General features: G+C 42.0%; 1 protein-coding gene across 1 annotated transcript in view; it reads left to right on the top strand.

Annotated features, from left to right (window-relative positions):
• The window catches only part of Nox1 (NADPH oxidase 1), a 28,310-nt gene extending 14,755 nt beyond the window's left edge, over positions 1-13,555 (top strand). The window contains exons 8-14 of the mRNA XM_052748937.1: positions 53-185; positions 4,168-4,260; positions 5,706-5,941; positions 6,154-6,316; positions 7,835-7,981; positions 8,151-8,275; positions 13,180-13,555. Coding sequence (XP_052604897.1) covers positions 53-185; positions 4,168-4,260; positions 5,706-5,941; positions 6,154-6,316; positions 7,835-7,981; positions 8,151-8,275; positions 13,180-13,306 — 1,024 coding nt within the window. The 3' untranslated portion in view covers positions 13,307-13,555. The remainder of the gene's footprint in view (positions 1-52; positions 186-4,167; positions 4,261-5,705; positions 5,942-6,153; positions 6,317-7,834; positions 7,982-8,150; positions 8,276-13,179) is intronic.
• Positions 13,556-13,623: the final 68 nt, after the last annotated feature.

The raw sequence follows: 13,623 nt of genomic DNA, 5'->3' as shown, positions 1-13,623 counted from the left end.
CCTGATCTTGGATAATTCATGATCACAAACTGTCCTACTTTGTATGTTTCAGTGGGATTGTCCGGGGTCAAACAGAGGAGAGCATAGGGGAAAGTCATCCCAACAACTGCTCAAATTCTTTTCTTGAGTGGGATAAGTATGAGTGGAGTTGCAGACGTCCTCATTTTGTGGGGCACCCCCCTGAGGTAAGCCGTGGGAGAAGGACTGACTCCTATTTTACTGCTACCCTTGTTAGTACTGTCGTTGTTGGTTCCTTCCTATAAAAGATATCTATGATCCTCCAAAAAAGTCATCTGCAACAGGCAATTACCAGGACTCTTGTAAAAGAAATTGCTACAGCAATTCCCTATAGAAGTAAAGTTAGTGATAATATTTACTATGTCCAGTTTTGCTGCTTGAGATAGATGATCTCTGAGGTAAGTACTTCTTGCATCTCCATTTTGGGACGAAAGGTTTCTGTAAGATGAAGTAAAGTCACCTTCAATAATTAATGGAGCTTTCATTCAAGTCTAGGTTTTTTATGAACTCAAAGATGAAACCCTTGACCACTGTATTGTTCCAAAGTTGAGCTGTGAAATCACAGTAGACTTTTCATGGAGAAAAATCAAACCATCCTTGGAGCAGGCTATCTTTAATGTTCTAGCATGCTTGACAATTACTATCTCATAGTTTGTATGATGGCATGTCAAGTGCTTGTTGCACAGGCATAAGGATGAGCTCAGCTCTTCAGTGCCCACATCAAAAGTGAGGCATGTCTGCATGCACTTGGAATCCCAGCCCTGGGGAGGTAGAGACAAGAGGATCCCTAGTGCTTGCTGGCCTGTGCAGCTAGTCAAATTGGTAAGTTTCAAATTCAATGAGAGACTCTGTGCCAAACAATAAGGTGGAAAATGATTGAGGAAGCTACTCCATTGACATCAGGCCGCCACATGCCTATGCATATACACATGTGTGCTTGCATGCATGCACAAATGCCAGAGAGAGAGAGAGAGAGAGAGAGAGAGAGAGAGAGAGAGAGAGAGAGAGAGAGAGAGAGAGAGAGAGACTGAGTTCCACGGGTTGTGTTTATAGCTCAGTGGTGAAGGACCTGAGTTCAGATCCTCAGCACCTACATCAGAAGTGGGACGCTTCTTATAGCTGCACACACTTGTAATCCCAGCACTGGAGAGGTAGAGACAAGAGGATCGATACATGCACAAGGCCTTGGATTTGATTCTCAACACAACCAAAAATAAGTAAATAAAAATATAAATACATAAACTCAGGGAATTAAATGTATATCCTCTGCTAATTATCATCAATATAGTTTACCTTAGCTTGCTCATAATGTTTGCTACATTGAGGAATCAGTGGAACTAGAAAAACAACTTGTGATGCCTCAAAGTACTCTGAGAATGATTAAATCTTTAAATGATATGAATAGATAAATTCATAGACTATATGGTTTATAATTGTGGAGGCCCACAAAGGTTTCCTAGTGAGATCTGAGCTTGCTTTACCCAGCAGAGCTGCATTAGAAGATTGCTTGACCATGTGCATGGTTACTAGGTGATTGGAAAGAGTCTGCACTTGGCTGTGCTAGGGGAGGTCTTTTGCTCCACCCCTTGGCATTCCTTTAAAAGCCCTTTAGAAGAGACAGAACAGGCCAGTGGATAAAGATCCAGGCCCTCCTGTTTCTGTCTTTCTCTCCCCTCTATTCTTCTATCTAAATCTCTTATCCCTCACTCCTCAAGAGTACCCTGGGGTAAAATGTGGGAGCTGGTCTCCCAGCTGGCTTCTCACATATAATATGCTATCTAAGAATTAATATTAATAACTAAGATGGAAATATATGAATGGTGTTTGCCAATAGCCTGGTATTAAGGGAAATCAAGACTACTTCTCAAAGCACAACCTACAGTAGCTTGTGAATTTATTGCTATTTAATAAATTCTTACATTGTAGAAAAAGACATGTGGCCCACATAACAAGTCCCTATAAGATCCCTCTTTCTTTTTATCATCACTGAACATCTTACTATATGAATTAGTCCTACTGCTGGACACTTGTTTCCAATATTTGGTTCTATCAAGTAATGATATAATTAACAGCCTAATGTCGTTAAACATATATGCAAGTAAACTTATGGAATAAACCCCCAGAATCAGAATTTTCAAGTCTAGAAAACAGTGCCTAATCACTATCTACAAGTACTTACAAATGTGTATTCTTACCAGTGGTACATAGGAGTATTTCTCCACAACCTGGTCAATGTATTCTGTTAGGAGACTTTTGTGTTCTTACTAATATGTCAAGTAATTTAAAAGTATCTTTTAAAAAGTATCTACCATCTATCTGTGTGGTTATAGAATGGCTACAAAGAAGTAAAGAGGCCACAGTGAACTTGAAGAATTTCAGGGTGACTTCACTGGAAGCAGAGGCAGGGGCTGATGATACTGCTGCAAAGAAATATCTGTGGCAGCCAGCTAATAAATCCTGTTGGAGAGCTGTTGAAGATGGTTCAAGCAAAGCCACAGCATCATAACTGAGCAGAGCTTTCGCAATGAGTCTATCCACAGGGGCGAGGCACAGGACTAGGGAGCCTGTTGAGGTCAAGTGCATGATCAGACCTAGACAGATGAATGGGTGGATGGACAGATGAACGGGATTAGAGGGGATCCTCTCAACAGTGGGGACTTAACCGAGTTGAAGCCTCTGAGACAGTTGGTAGTTCTCTACCTTTTCAGTCCCCTGATGCACATATGAAATGGTCAGATGGCAGGTCAGTGGTGGGCCTGCCATTGCTCTTACGCTGTTAGATGCCTTGCTCTTCATGGGATCCAGGCAAGGATATTGCTCATCAGTGTATCCTCTCCATATATTGCTGGAGACATTAGATTGGCCTATTTTGAGGTGTACTTAAATTCAGGAGTTACTTTGATTGGCCGTGAAGTATCCTGAGTGAGGATACCAGTTTTGCTACCCATATGTTTCTTCCACAAACATTTACAAAAAGATACTCTTTTTTTTTTCAAGACAGGGTTTCTCTGTGTAACCCTGGATGTCCTGGAACTTGCTCTGTAGGCCAGGCTGGCCTCAAACTCACAGAGATCTGCCTGCCTCTGCCTCTCGAGTACTGGGATTAAAGGTGTGCACCACCACACTTGGTTATAAAAAGATAGTCTTAACACATCCACCACTTAAAAATTAGAAAAATAACATTTATTTATTAAAGATAGTTTAAAAACATAAAATAGAAGTGAATTAAAAATTAATATATTTCTACAACCTGAGGTAATCCTATCTATGTCATGGAGTCTTTCCTCTATTGTCAAATATTCCTTTCAAAAATTTTAAAACATCTGTATGTGCCATTTGGTCATTTTTTTTCTTAGTAAATATTTTGGTCAATATAGTTGCCATGGGGTTTATGCACAGCCTTGTTATTTTTTTTTCAATTTCTATTTTCTATAAGTAAATTCCAGGATCAAAGAGAGGGAATACTTTGACACTGTTGAGATGTGCTGGCAAATTACCCTCTAGGAAGAAGCTGTCAACATCCATTAGTTACATGTGAACACGTGGATTGCTCCAAATCCCAGTCAATTCTGGACATTACTGCTAAAAGTTGACTTCCAACTTGACAGACTAAAGTAATACTGTGTTTTAGAGAGTCTACTTCCTCTTGGTTTTGTGGTGTATTGTTACCAGTAGCACCAACCATATACTCTACACCCTCCCAACCATTTTTCCTAGTTTTGTATTTAATCATTTATTTCTATTGTGCATTTACTTTTTTCATGGTGGCCACATTTTCTTAGATTTTCAACTTTTTAAATTTGAAATATAATTTAAAACACACACACACACACACACACACACACACACACACACACACACACACACATACACGTACCCTTATGCCTTATTTTTGCCATTTGCATTTGCTCCCCGATATGACCTGTAAATTTCAGGGGATGCTCTATTTTATTAATGACAGAATGAGAAACAAAACTATTGTTTGGGGTTTGTTTCCTTCCTAAACATTGCTGAAATCAGTGATGTGATAATGATACACAGTAGAGAACTTGATACACATGCATTAAACGAAGAAACGAACCGCTACACGAATAAGTCCTGAATGAGAGATTTAAGGGTAATTTCATTCTTCACCCTGTTTTTGTGCAGTCTTGGAAGTGGATCCTTGCACCGATTGCTCTATATATCTTTGAAAGGATCCTTCGCTTTTATCGCTCCCAGCAGAAGGTTGTGATTACAAAGGTAAAGAAATATACACTTGCCATTGCAGTGATAAAAGCTCTGTTCTACTTGAGTGCAGAACTCAATTGTCATGATGTTCACCCCAAAGGCATAAAAATGATTTTGGAAGAGGAGTTTCCTCAGTGCTGGACAAAACTGTGGGAAATCGGGCTCTGGAACCACTAGCATGGGCCTACATTGGAGGGTACAAACAGAGGACCTGAACCAGAGTTTACCCACAAATGTTTTTTGTTTTGTGTACACAGTGATTATTGAAAGGGTTAACTGGGACTGAGGATGTGGCTGGTTCAGTGGTGGAGTGCTTTTTCACTGTGCTTAAGGCCCTGGAATTGTTCTTGTAACCCAAACTAAGATAAAGACATGGTTACCAACATTTTAAGAAACTGGAGTGCTGGGATTAAAGGAGTGCACCACCACTGCACGGCTGGAAGTTTCCCCTTTAAAAGGACATTTCTTGGGGACTGGGGAGATGGCTGAGTTGTTAAGAGCACTTGCTGCTCTTGTTCTGGTCCCAGCTCCCACATGGAGGCCCACAAATGACTGTAATTCCAGCTTCAGGGGATCTGATGCCCTTTTCTGGTCTCCATGAGCACTACGTACATGTGGTGCATACACAGACAAGCAAGCACATACATAAATAAAAATAATTGATATAAAACACAATGGGAGCCAGGTGGCGTGGCACATGCCTTTAATCGCAGCACTCAGGAGGCAGAGCCAGGTAGATCTCTGTGAGTTCGAGGCCAGCCTGGTCTACAGAGCAAGATACAGGACAGGCACTAAAACTACACAGAGAAACCCTGTCTTGAAAAACCAAAAAAGAAAAAACAAAGCCACAATGGGATTTTATTAAGTTATAAAGAAGAATAAAATTTACAGAAAAATAGATGGAACCAGAGATTATGATGTTAAGTGAAATAAGCCTGAAAGGCAAATAAATGCCATGTTTTCTCTCATATTTGGAATATAAATTTAAATATGAACTAAATATAAATGTATATAGAGGAGAACTATGCAGGGGATGAAGAAATTGTGACATGAAAGCAGAATGGTGACTATTTGGGGAAGAAAGGGAACCAGTAATGAGGGGAAAAACATGAAGCCAACACAAGCAAGGTACAGTGATATCTATATATCTATATCTATATATGCCATAGTGATATGTATATATAATTTCATAATGAAATCCATTATTTTGTATGGTAATTAAAATACAATATCAAAGCTGTTTTTTGTCCTTCTCATGAAGTATCAGGAACCCTGACAGCACAGAATCTCAGTTCCACACTGCAACCATCGTCTGGAGCTAAGTCATGGCTGCTCCCTTTCAGACTTGACCTCATACTGTACAAGTCAGAAGCACTCAGGCTTTACTCATTTATTTAAATGTCTGCCCTTGCCATGTTTGGAGTTTGCCTCTAAGGATTTATTCGCTTCATTCACAGGTTGTCATGCACCCATCTAAAGTTTTGGAATTGCAGATGCGAAAGCGTGGCTTTAGCATGGAAGTGGGACAGTATATATTTGTAAACTGCCCCTCAATTTCCTTCCTGGAATGGCACCCCTTTACTCTGACCTCTGCTCCAGAGGAAGAATTTTTCTCCATTCATATCCGAGCAGCAGGGGACTGGACAGAAAATCTCATAAGGACATTTGAACAACAGCACTCACCAATGCCCAGGTAGGTCCTTGAGACCTTCAGAGACTCAAAACAGGACGTAGATTAATCCAAAAGAAGACCATTCCTTTCTGAAACGCAAGTCTGGTCAGCGAGCCTGTGATTAAAATGAGTGGGTAGGTCGCGGCTGGGTTCGCAGTTTATTTCTGGGAGGACGATTGTGGCTAAGGCCGGAGACGAGACTTCATGCTTTATTGTCTTCTCTCATTTGGTAGGATTGAGGTGGATGGTCCCTTCGGCACAGTCAGTGAAGATGTTTTCCAGTATGAAGTGGCTGTACTGGTTGGGGCAGGGATTGGGGTCACCCCCTTTGCTTCCATCTTGAAATCTATCTGGTACAAATTCCAGCGTGCAGACAACAAGCTCAAAACACAAAAGGTACATTCCCACAGGTCATCCGCCCCCTTCCCCCCACGGCCTGGCCCTGACAGGCCGAGGCCATCATAGCCCGAGGTCTTCCCCTTAATAAGGAGGGCAGGAGAACCTATCTGGAGACAGGAATGAATCATAGCTGAGGAGGGCAGAGGTGGCTTCTAGGAGGCGCCAGCAGGGGATGCCTAGGCAGTTTAGCCTGGCCTCTGCACCGGAGCAAACAGGCTGCGCAGTCCAGGCTGCGCAGTCCAGTCTGTCTCTTCTCAGTTCAGAGGCGAAACCTCTGCCTGGTGAGTTCTCTCTCAGCTCTATAGCACTCTAATCCTTCGAACTAAATACAGCTATTGCTGCTTGCCATATTAAATATCGTAAAAATAGCCTTTTATAACCTGGACAGAATATTTTTTGTTTGTTATGTTTTTGAGACAAGGTTTCTCTGTGTAGCCCTGGCTGTCCTGGAACTCACTATTTAGACCGGGCTGCCTTTGAACCCAGAGATCTGCCTGCTTTTGCCTCCTGAGTGCTGGGATTAAAGGCATGCACCACCACCCGGCTTTGGACAGAATACTTTTTAAGGCCTATGATAAAAATAAATAAATAAATAAAAAAACTCACTTCTCATGCTGAAAACAAAACACCCTCCCCTCCTCCCAACCACCCCCCCCCACCACCACCCCCACCCCCCCCCCCACCCCCCGCAAACCCGAGTGATCACTTCTCTTTGTCAGTGTACCTGCATCTACAGTAGTGGTTACATGAACACAGGATCCTTTTTGTTGTTGTTGTTTGTTTTTCGAGACAGGGTTTCTCTGTGTAGCTTTGGTGCCTGTCCTGGATCTCGCTCTGTAGCCCAGGCTGGCCTCGAACTCACAGAGATCAGCCTGCCTCTGCCTCCCAAGTGCTGGGACTAAAGGCGTGCGCTACCACCGTTCAGCTCACAAGATTCTTTTTAAGTTGCAGTTTTATTTTTATTTATTTTTACTTTAAAATTTTTCATTTTTTAATTTTATGTTCATTATACACAGCATTATTTCACAATGACATTTCCATTAAAGTGTATCGTTTACTATGAGCATATTCACCCACCCCCTTCGTCTTCTCCAGCCCCTCTCCTGGTAGCCGCCCCCCCCATTTTCCTCAAATAGTTCTCATTCTGTTTTCATGTTTCTTATATGAGACAAGCCTTGCAATATTCGGCTTTCTGAATGTGACTTCTTTTGTTGAACATAATGATCTCCTTGTAACAAACATGACCTTTTTAGGTTCCTTCTGTAATGGGAATTTGTCAGAACTCTGGGCATTCAAACTAAAAGCCTTCCACTCTGTAAATGTGATTCATTACCCTTAGACTCGGTCAACAAACATAGATATGTCTATGTATTTACATATGTGTTATATGTGTATCTTACACACACACACACACACACACACACACACACACACACACACACACACACCTGTCATCACAATGTACATTGTGAAGGATACTTAATAAAGGTATATGGACTATTTTGCTGATTTCAGATCTATTTCTACTGGATCTGCAGAGAGACAGGTGCTTTTGCCTGGTTCAACAACTTATTGAATTCCCTGGAACAAGAGATGGAGCAATTAGGCAAAATGGATTTCCTAAACTACCGTCTCTTTCTCACTGGCTGGGATAGCAACATTGTGAGTTCAAATGAAACACTGATTCCAATATTAAATGTTATGACAAAATATAGTGTATTTCTTATCATTTCTTACCTGGCCTCATCCTCACACCAAAGGTTTCAAAGTGGCCAAAAGAAGAGGCAGCTGTCAAATTGGATTTTTCTAATTTATATTTCTCTGGTTCCAGGCTGGTCATGCAGCATTAAACTTTGACAAAGCCACTGATGTCCTGACAGGTCTGAAACAGAAGACCTCCTTTGGGAGACCAATGTGGGACAATGAGTTCTCCAGAATCGCCGCTGCTCACCCCAAGTGAGTACCTTGCCCTCTACTTAACTGAGTCTACAGAGTTGGAATTTAAGTATACTGAGTGCGCCTGGGGAAAGATCTCTGGGACAGAAAGGGCTAGTGAGATAGAACATCAGGTAAGGTGTTTGCCACCAAGACTCACGCTCCAAGTTCAATCCTTGAGGTCCCACATGGTAGAAGGAGAGAACAAACGCCCCCATGTTGGCCTCTGACTTCCACACTTGAACCATGGCACTCTGCCCACTTGTTGAGCTCTCTCTCTCTCTTTCTCTCTCTCTCTCTCTCTCTCTCTCTCTCTCTCTCTCTCTCTCTCTCTCTCTCTCTCTCTCGCACGCACGCACGCACACACACTCACACACACTAATAAGTAAGTTTAATAGAAAACTTTAAGACTGAAGAAATTTCATCTGGGTTTTTAGTAAAAATAAGGCTCATGATCTTGCAATTGATGAAAATCTGTTCCTTGTCCCCAGAAACCTCTATTCAATGAGTAAGGCGAAGAGATTCTGCTCTTAACGTAGTACTGAACAAAACAGAGCACTGGAGAAATTAACATACATTTTGTGAGGTGAGGTGCTCAATGATTTGGGATGTTTTATCTAGTTCATGGACCAACAAGCTCAGTGTTTTGAGACAGTGTTTCATATGTCTCAGGCTGGCCTCTCCAAATATATGTATACATATACTTGCACACGCACACATATCTTGATATATAGCTGTCTTAGTTAGGGTTTTATTGCTGTGAAGAGACACCATGTCCACAGAAACTCTTATAAAGGAAGGGTGGCTGGCTTACATTTTGGAGATTCAGTCCATCATCATCATGGTGGGGAGCATGGTGGCATGCAGGCAGAAGTGGTGCTGGAGTAGCTGACAGTCTACTTCTTACAGGCAACAAGAAGTTGACTGACACACTGGACAGTATCCTGTGCATAGGAAACCTCAAAGCTTGCCCCACAGTGACACACTCCCTCCAAAAAGGCCATACCCACTCCAATAAAGCTGCACCTCCCAATAGTGCCACTCCCTATGAGATTATGGGGGCCAATTACATTCAAACTACTACGGCAGCCAATGAGGATCTTGAATTCTTGATCCTCCTGCTTCCATGTTCAGATGTGTGCCACTACATTCAGTTTTCCAGAGTGTTTTGAGACATGTTAAAGCAGACAGAGAAAGCCGATGCTCTGAAACTGGCTGTCCTAGCGGGGAAAAGAGGAGAAGGATTTCGGTAACCCCCTGGACAAGCTGGCAGGGGAGGAACAATCCATCTGCATAAGCGTTACTCATTACTTTCTGTAAATGTAGCTATTACTATTCCATTATTGGTTGAACAACTGGATAGGATTGCTTTACAAAAAGCATACATTCAAGGAAGAGATGTGGAGAATTAATTCACAGTAAAATAATGCACCCCAGGAAACAGGTCTGTGGACACCTTAGGGAAGGAAGCTCAAAGGACAGGAAATACACAGAAAGTGAACAGTGAGGCTTCCTGAAGGCATAAAGCATGTAGTGACATAAATTTGGACGATCCTGGGTCCCAACTCTGGTTTTGACACTTTCCACTTATGGTTCGTGGAGCTAAAAGTCCCTCCGACCTTCAAAGTTTTTGTCCATAAAATGGGGATATTAGTAGACGCCTGCTTTACTCAAATCCATGGTTTTTGTGAAGATTGTGTCACTATACGAAAGTTTCTTTAAATTGTAAAGCAGCGTGTTAGCAAAAGTCATGATGCGATTTTTATGAAGCTGTGAGAGGAAGTGAGTGCTCAGAAGGATGGGAAAGAGGAGAGAAGAAAGGTGGGGAGAAGAGGGAAAGAGGAGAGAGAAGAGAAGGAGGGAACTGTTTTGCTGATTTGCTTATTTATGGGTGTCACTATGATATCCTTATACCTATGGGTCACTGTATTGTCTTTGCATGTGTTCACTTCAACTGCCCCCCGCCCCCCAAACCAAATCCCCTCAGCTGGATCTTTCTTTCTGGAGATATCCCACCCCCCCGTCTTCTTTCTTATTACATTGCCCTCTGAGAAAGAACATGGTAAAGGACTGCCTACAGGATGCGGGGAAGGAGAAACGAATCGGCGACAAAGGCTCAGAATGAAGAGAAGTGGCGGCGTCCCAGAAGCCAAAAGAAGAACTATTACAGCAGCCTGGGCACAAGTGATGGGATGGCAGGCTCAGGAAGTGCTTACTATTTAGTATAAGGATGAACTGAGAGTGTTTTAGAGACAGGGCAGTGTTCAGTACGTCTGAGAGAGGAATAACACGGCCACAGCAAAAACCAACAATAACAAGTGTTGGCAAGGAACTGGAGAATTTGGACTCTTACTGTATTGATAATAGATAGGAATGTGAGATTGCAACACCTGGAGAAGACTCTTCAACAGTTCTTCAGATTGGTCTAGACATAGACCCATATGACTCAGAAATCCCACTCCTTCATATACTCAAGAGAAATGACATGACAACACACAAAAAATGTGCACATGCATGTATATAGCAGCATTATTCATAAGCCAAAGTGACAACAACCCAACTTCCTATCACCACGTGTTGTATGTAGAGAATGGGATTTTATTCATCTATAAAGAGGAAAGGAGTATTGACACATGCAATACCGTGGAGTAAGTCTGAAGATACTATGTTGAATAAGAGAAACCTGAGGCGGGTTGGAGACATGCCTCAGTGGTGAAGCGTGTTTGCTGTTCTTCCAGGGGACCTGAGTTCATTTCCCATCAACCATAAAAGTTCAAAACTTCCTGAAACTGCAGCTCCAGGGAATTTGATACCTTCTTTGGGATTCTGCAGGCACATATATTATACATGCACATGCTATCCCCACGTGTACACAATTTTTTTTTTAAAAAATGAACACTGTTAGAAAGAAAAGGGTCATTTCTGGTATGAGTTTCTATGTAGAGAAAGTAGATCAGCGATTGTGTAGGGTAGGGTGGTATGGCTGGAAACCAGTGAGTTCTAATGTAGACAAGGAGGATGGAATTAGTGAGGATGTTTGCCTAACTTGGTGGTTATACTAAAAAGCGCTATTGTACAGTTCAAAGGGTGCACTTTATGGTACATGTATTATACCATAATAAGACTTAAAAAGAGGAGAGGTAAGAGAAGTTGAGATCCACAGCATAATTAGAAAGGTTGGCATTGGCAGAATACCAACTTCAAAGGCACAGTAAAGTTTGGGGTGGGGTAAATTCACAAAAGATCATTAATAGAGCAGTAAACCCATATGCACTTGCTGTGGGGCAGGTACTTTCCATTTATTTTGTATGTTTTTAATGGTCAGAACAACGCTGTAAGGTAGGTGCTATTTGTATTCCAATTCTCAAAAGGGAAGGAGGTTAAGAAATGTGTTTACAGTGACAATAGGTGGGATGTCAGAGCGGCCAAGGAGACCAGCTCTGCCTGCAGTAGCCAGGATGGCCCAACATTTTCCCCTTCGGGACCGCCACTCAGGAAAAGCCAAATCCTTGATTATTTGGCAGAAAAGAATTTGAAGACTAACCAAAGTGAAACAAGTTAGTGAGTTTAAGAATTTAGACAGAGAATCATATAGGACAAGGACAGTATATAATCCCAAGACAAGGACACAGGCTTCTCAAGAGAGTTGCATCGATCCTCACAATGACTGCATATAATCCTGCCCTTGGGCTTACATTCCCTAAAGGGTATAGTTTACATGCTTTAATGATTAAACAAAGCTTAAAATTTAGGGGAAGTTAAAAAATTGAATAAAAATGTTTCGTTTATTTTTCTCAAGAGTTGCTCTTTTGTGAATGATGCTGTCAGGTGCCTTTGTGACGTATGAGATCGGGAAGCTTATACGGCCAAAGTCAAGGTGGCAGCCACTCTAGCCCTGAGGAAGCATAGTGCACTCATCGTTTTACATTCTTGTTTGGTCCATCCTTAGAAAGCCTCTCAGTATCTCTGTAGGCCATTCTGACTCTGTCTTCGGGTTGTCTCTTCACTTAGCACGAAAGGCAAACTAGATCTCAGGGTAAGGGGCCTCTCTCCCTGCTCATGTCCCCTTAATCTCTCCTGTCTTTTTATCCTGCCCCCGCCCCAGAGCCTAACGTTTAATAACGGTATTGTATTACATCCCTTGTATCTCTGTTCTCAGTGAAATGGGGGAAGGCTGAGAGCATATTTAGGACTTAGAAACAAAAAGGTTATGAAAATTTTTTCTTGGAAGAAAGTAGGATTTCAACAAGTGAATTTAAGTTTTTATCAGAACCTACTAACAATATATAGTGGGTTTCATTATATTTTAATACATGTATATATTTTAATATTTATTTTTGAAATTAAAATATAATTACACTATTTCCTCAACTCCTTTCATGTTTCCCCTTGCTCTCTCTCAAATTCATGGCCTTTTCCCCCAAAATATACTAATACCACCTGCTCAGTCAGTTTAACGTTATTTTTATGTATATGACTTCAGGGCCGACCACTTGGATTTTGATCATATTTACCTCCCAAGACCTTCTTTGTCTTGTGCCCCTCCCACCCCTGCTGATTTCTTTAACTCATCCCTCTTCCACTTTCATGGTTTTTCCCCCTCCCTTTTTGGTGACCTGGTGAGTTTAATTAGGGCTGCTTCGAGCATTACAAGTTCCCAGTGGCTATAGGACTGAAGAAAATGTTGAAAACAACTCTTTCCCTCAGCAACCATTACTACCAATAGCTCCTCAGAGAGTAGGGGGGGGCATGTGAACCCCAGCAAAGGACAGAACAATGGTGGACTCAGTCATGCCCAGGTAGATGTCTGTCAGACAACTGAATTTTGGTTCGACATTGTTGGGAGTAACAGAGCTGTTCTCCACTCTCACTACTGTCATCGGCTTCCGTGCACCCAGGTAATTACTATTGCTCTATTCCTACAGGTCTGTAGTGGGGGTTTTCTTATGTGGCCCTCGGACTTTGGCGAAGAGCCTGCGCAGATGCTGCCAGCGATACTCAAGTCTGGATCCTAGGAAGGTTCAATTCTACTTCAACAAAGAAACGTTCTGAATTGTAGAAAGTGGCACAGGAGTCCACACTTCCCTTTTCACCTCACAACCTGTGGGTCAGCTACTAGGTAATACTGTCCCTCACGAGGACTTCACTCTCCACTTTTAAAAACATTTGCACTCAACTTCATCATACCTGAGCTTTGCCAACCCAAGAGCTGCAAAAATCACAGTAATTGCAAAGCATATAAACTGTTCTTTGTGGGGATGATTGTAAATCCTGGAAACCTGACTTCAGCCGAGGTTTGCCGGTTGACACGTACACAATTTAACCTCTGGTGTCTTGGTTGATTCCTGCACTTTGGTTCACAATCTCCC

The sequence above is a fragment of the Peromyscus californicus genome, unplaced genomic scaffold (genome assembly GCF_007827085.1).
Source record: "Peromyscus californicus insignis strain IS unplaced genomic scaffold, ASM782708v3 Scaffold_10__1_contigs__length_136768540, whole genome shotgun sequence".
Lineage (NCBI taxonomy): Eukaryota > Metazoa > Chordata > Mammalia > Rodentia > Cricetidae > Peromyscus > Peromyscus californicus.
Note: the sequence above shows the minus strand (reverse complement) of the source record. Positions and strands in the feature narration are given on the sequence as shown.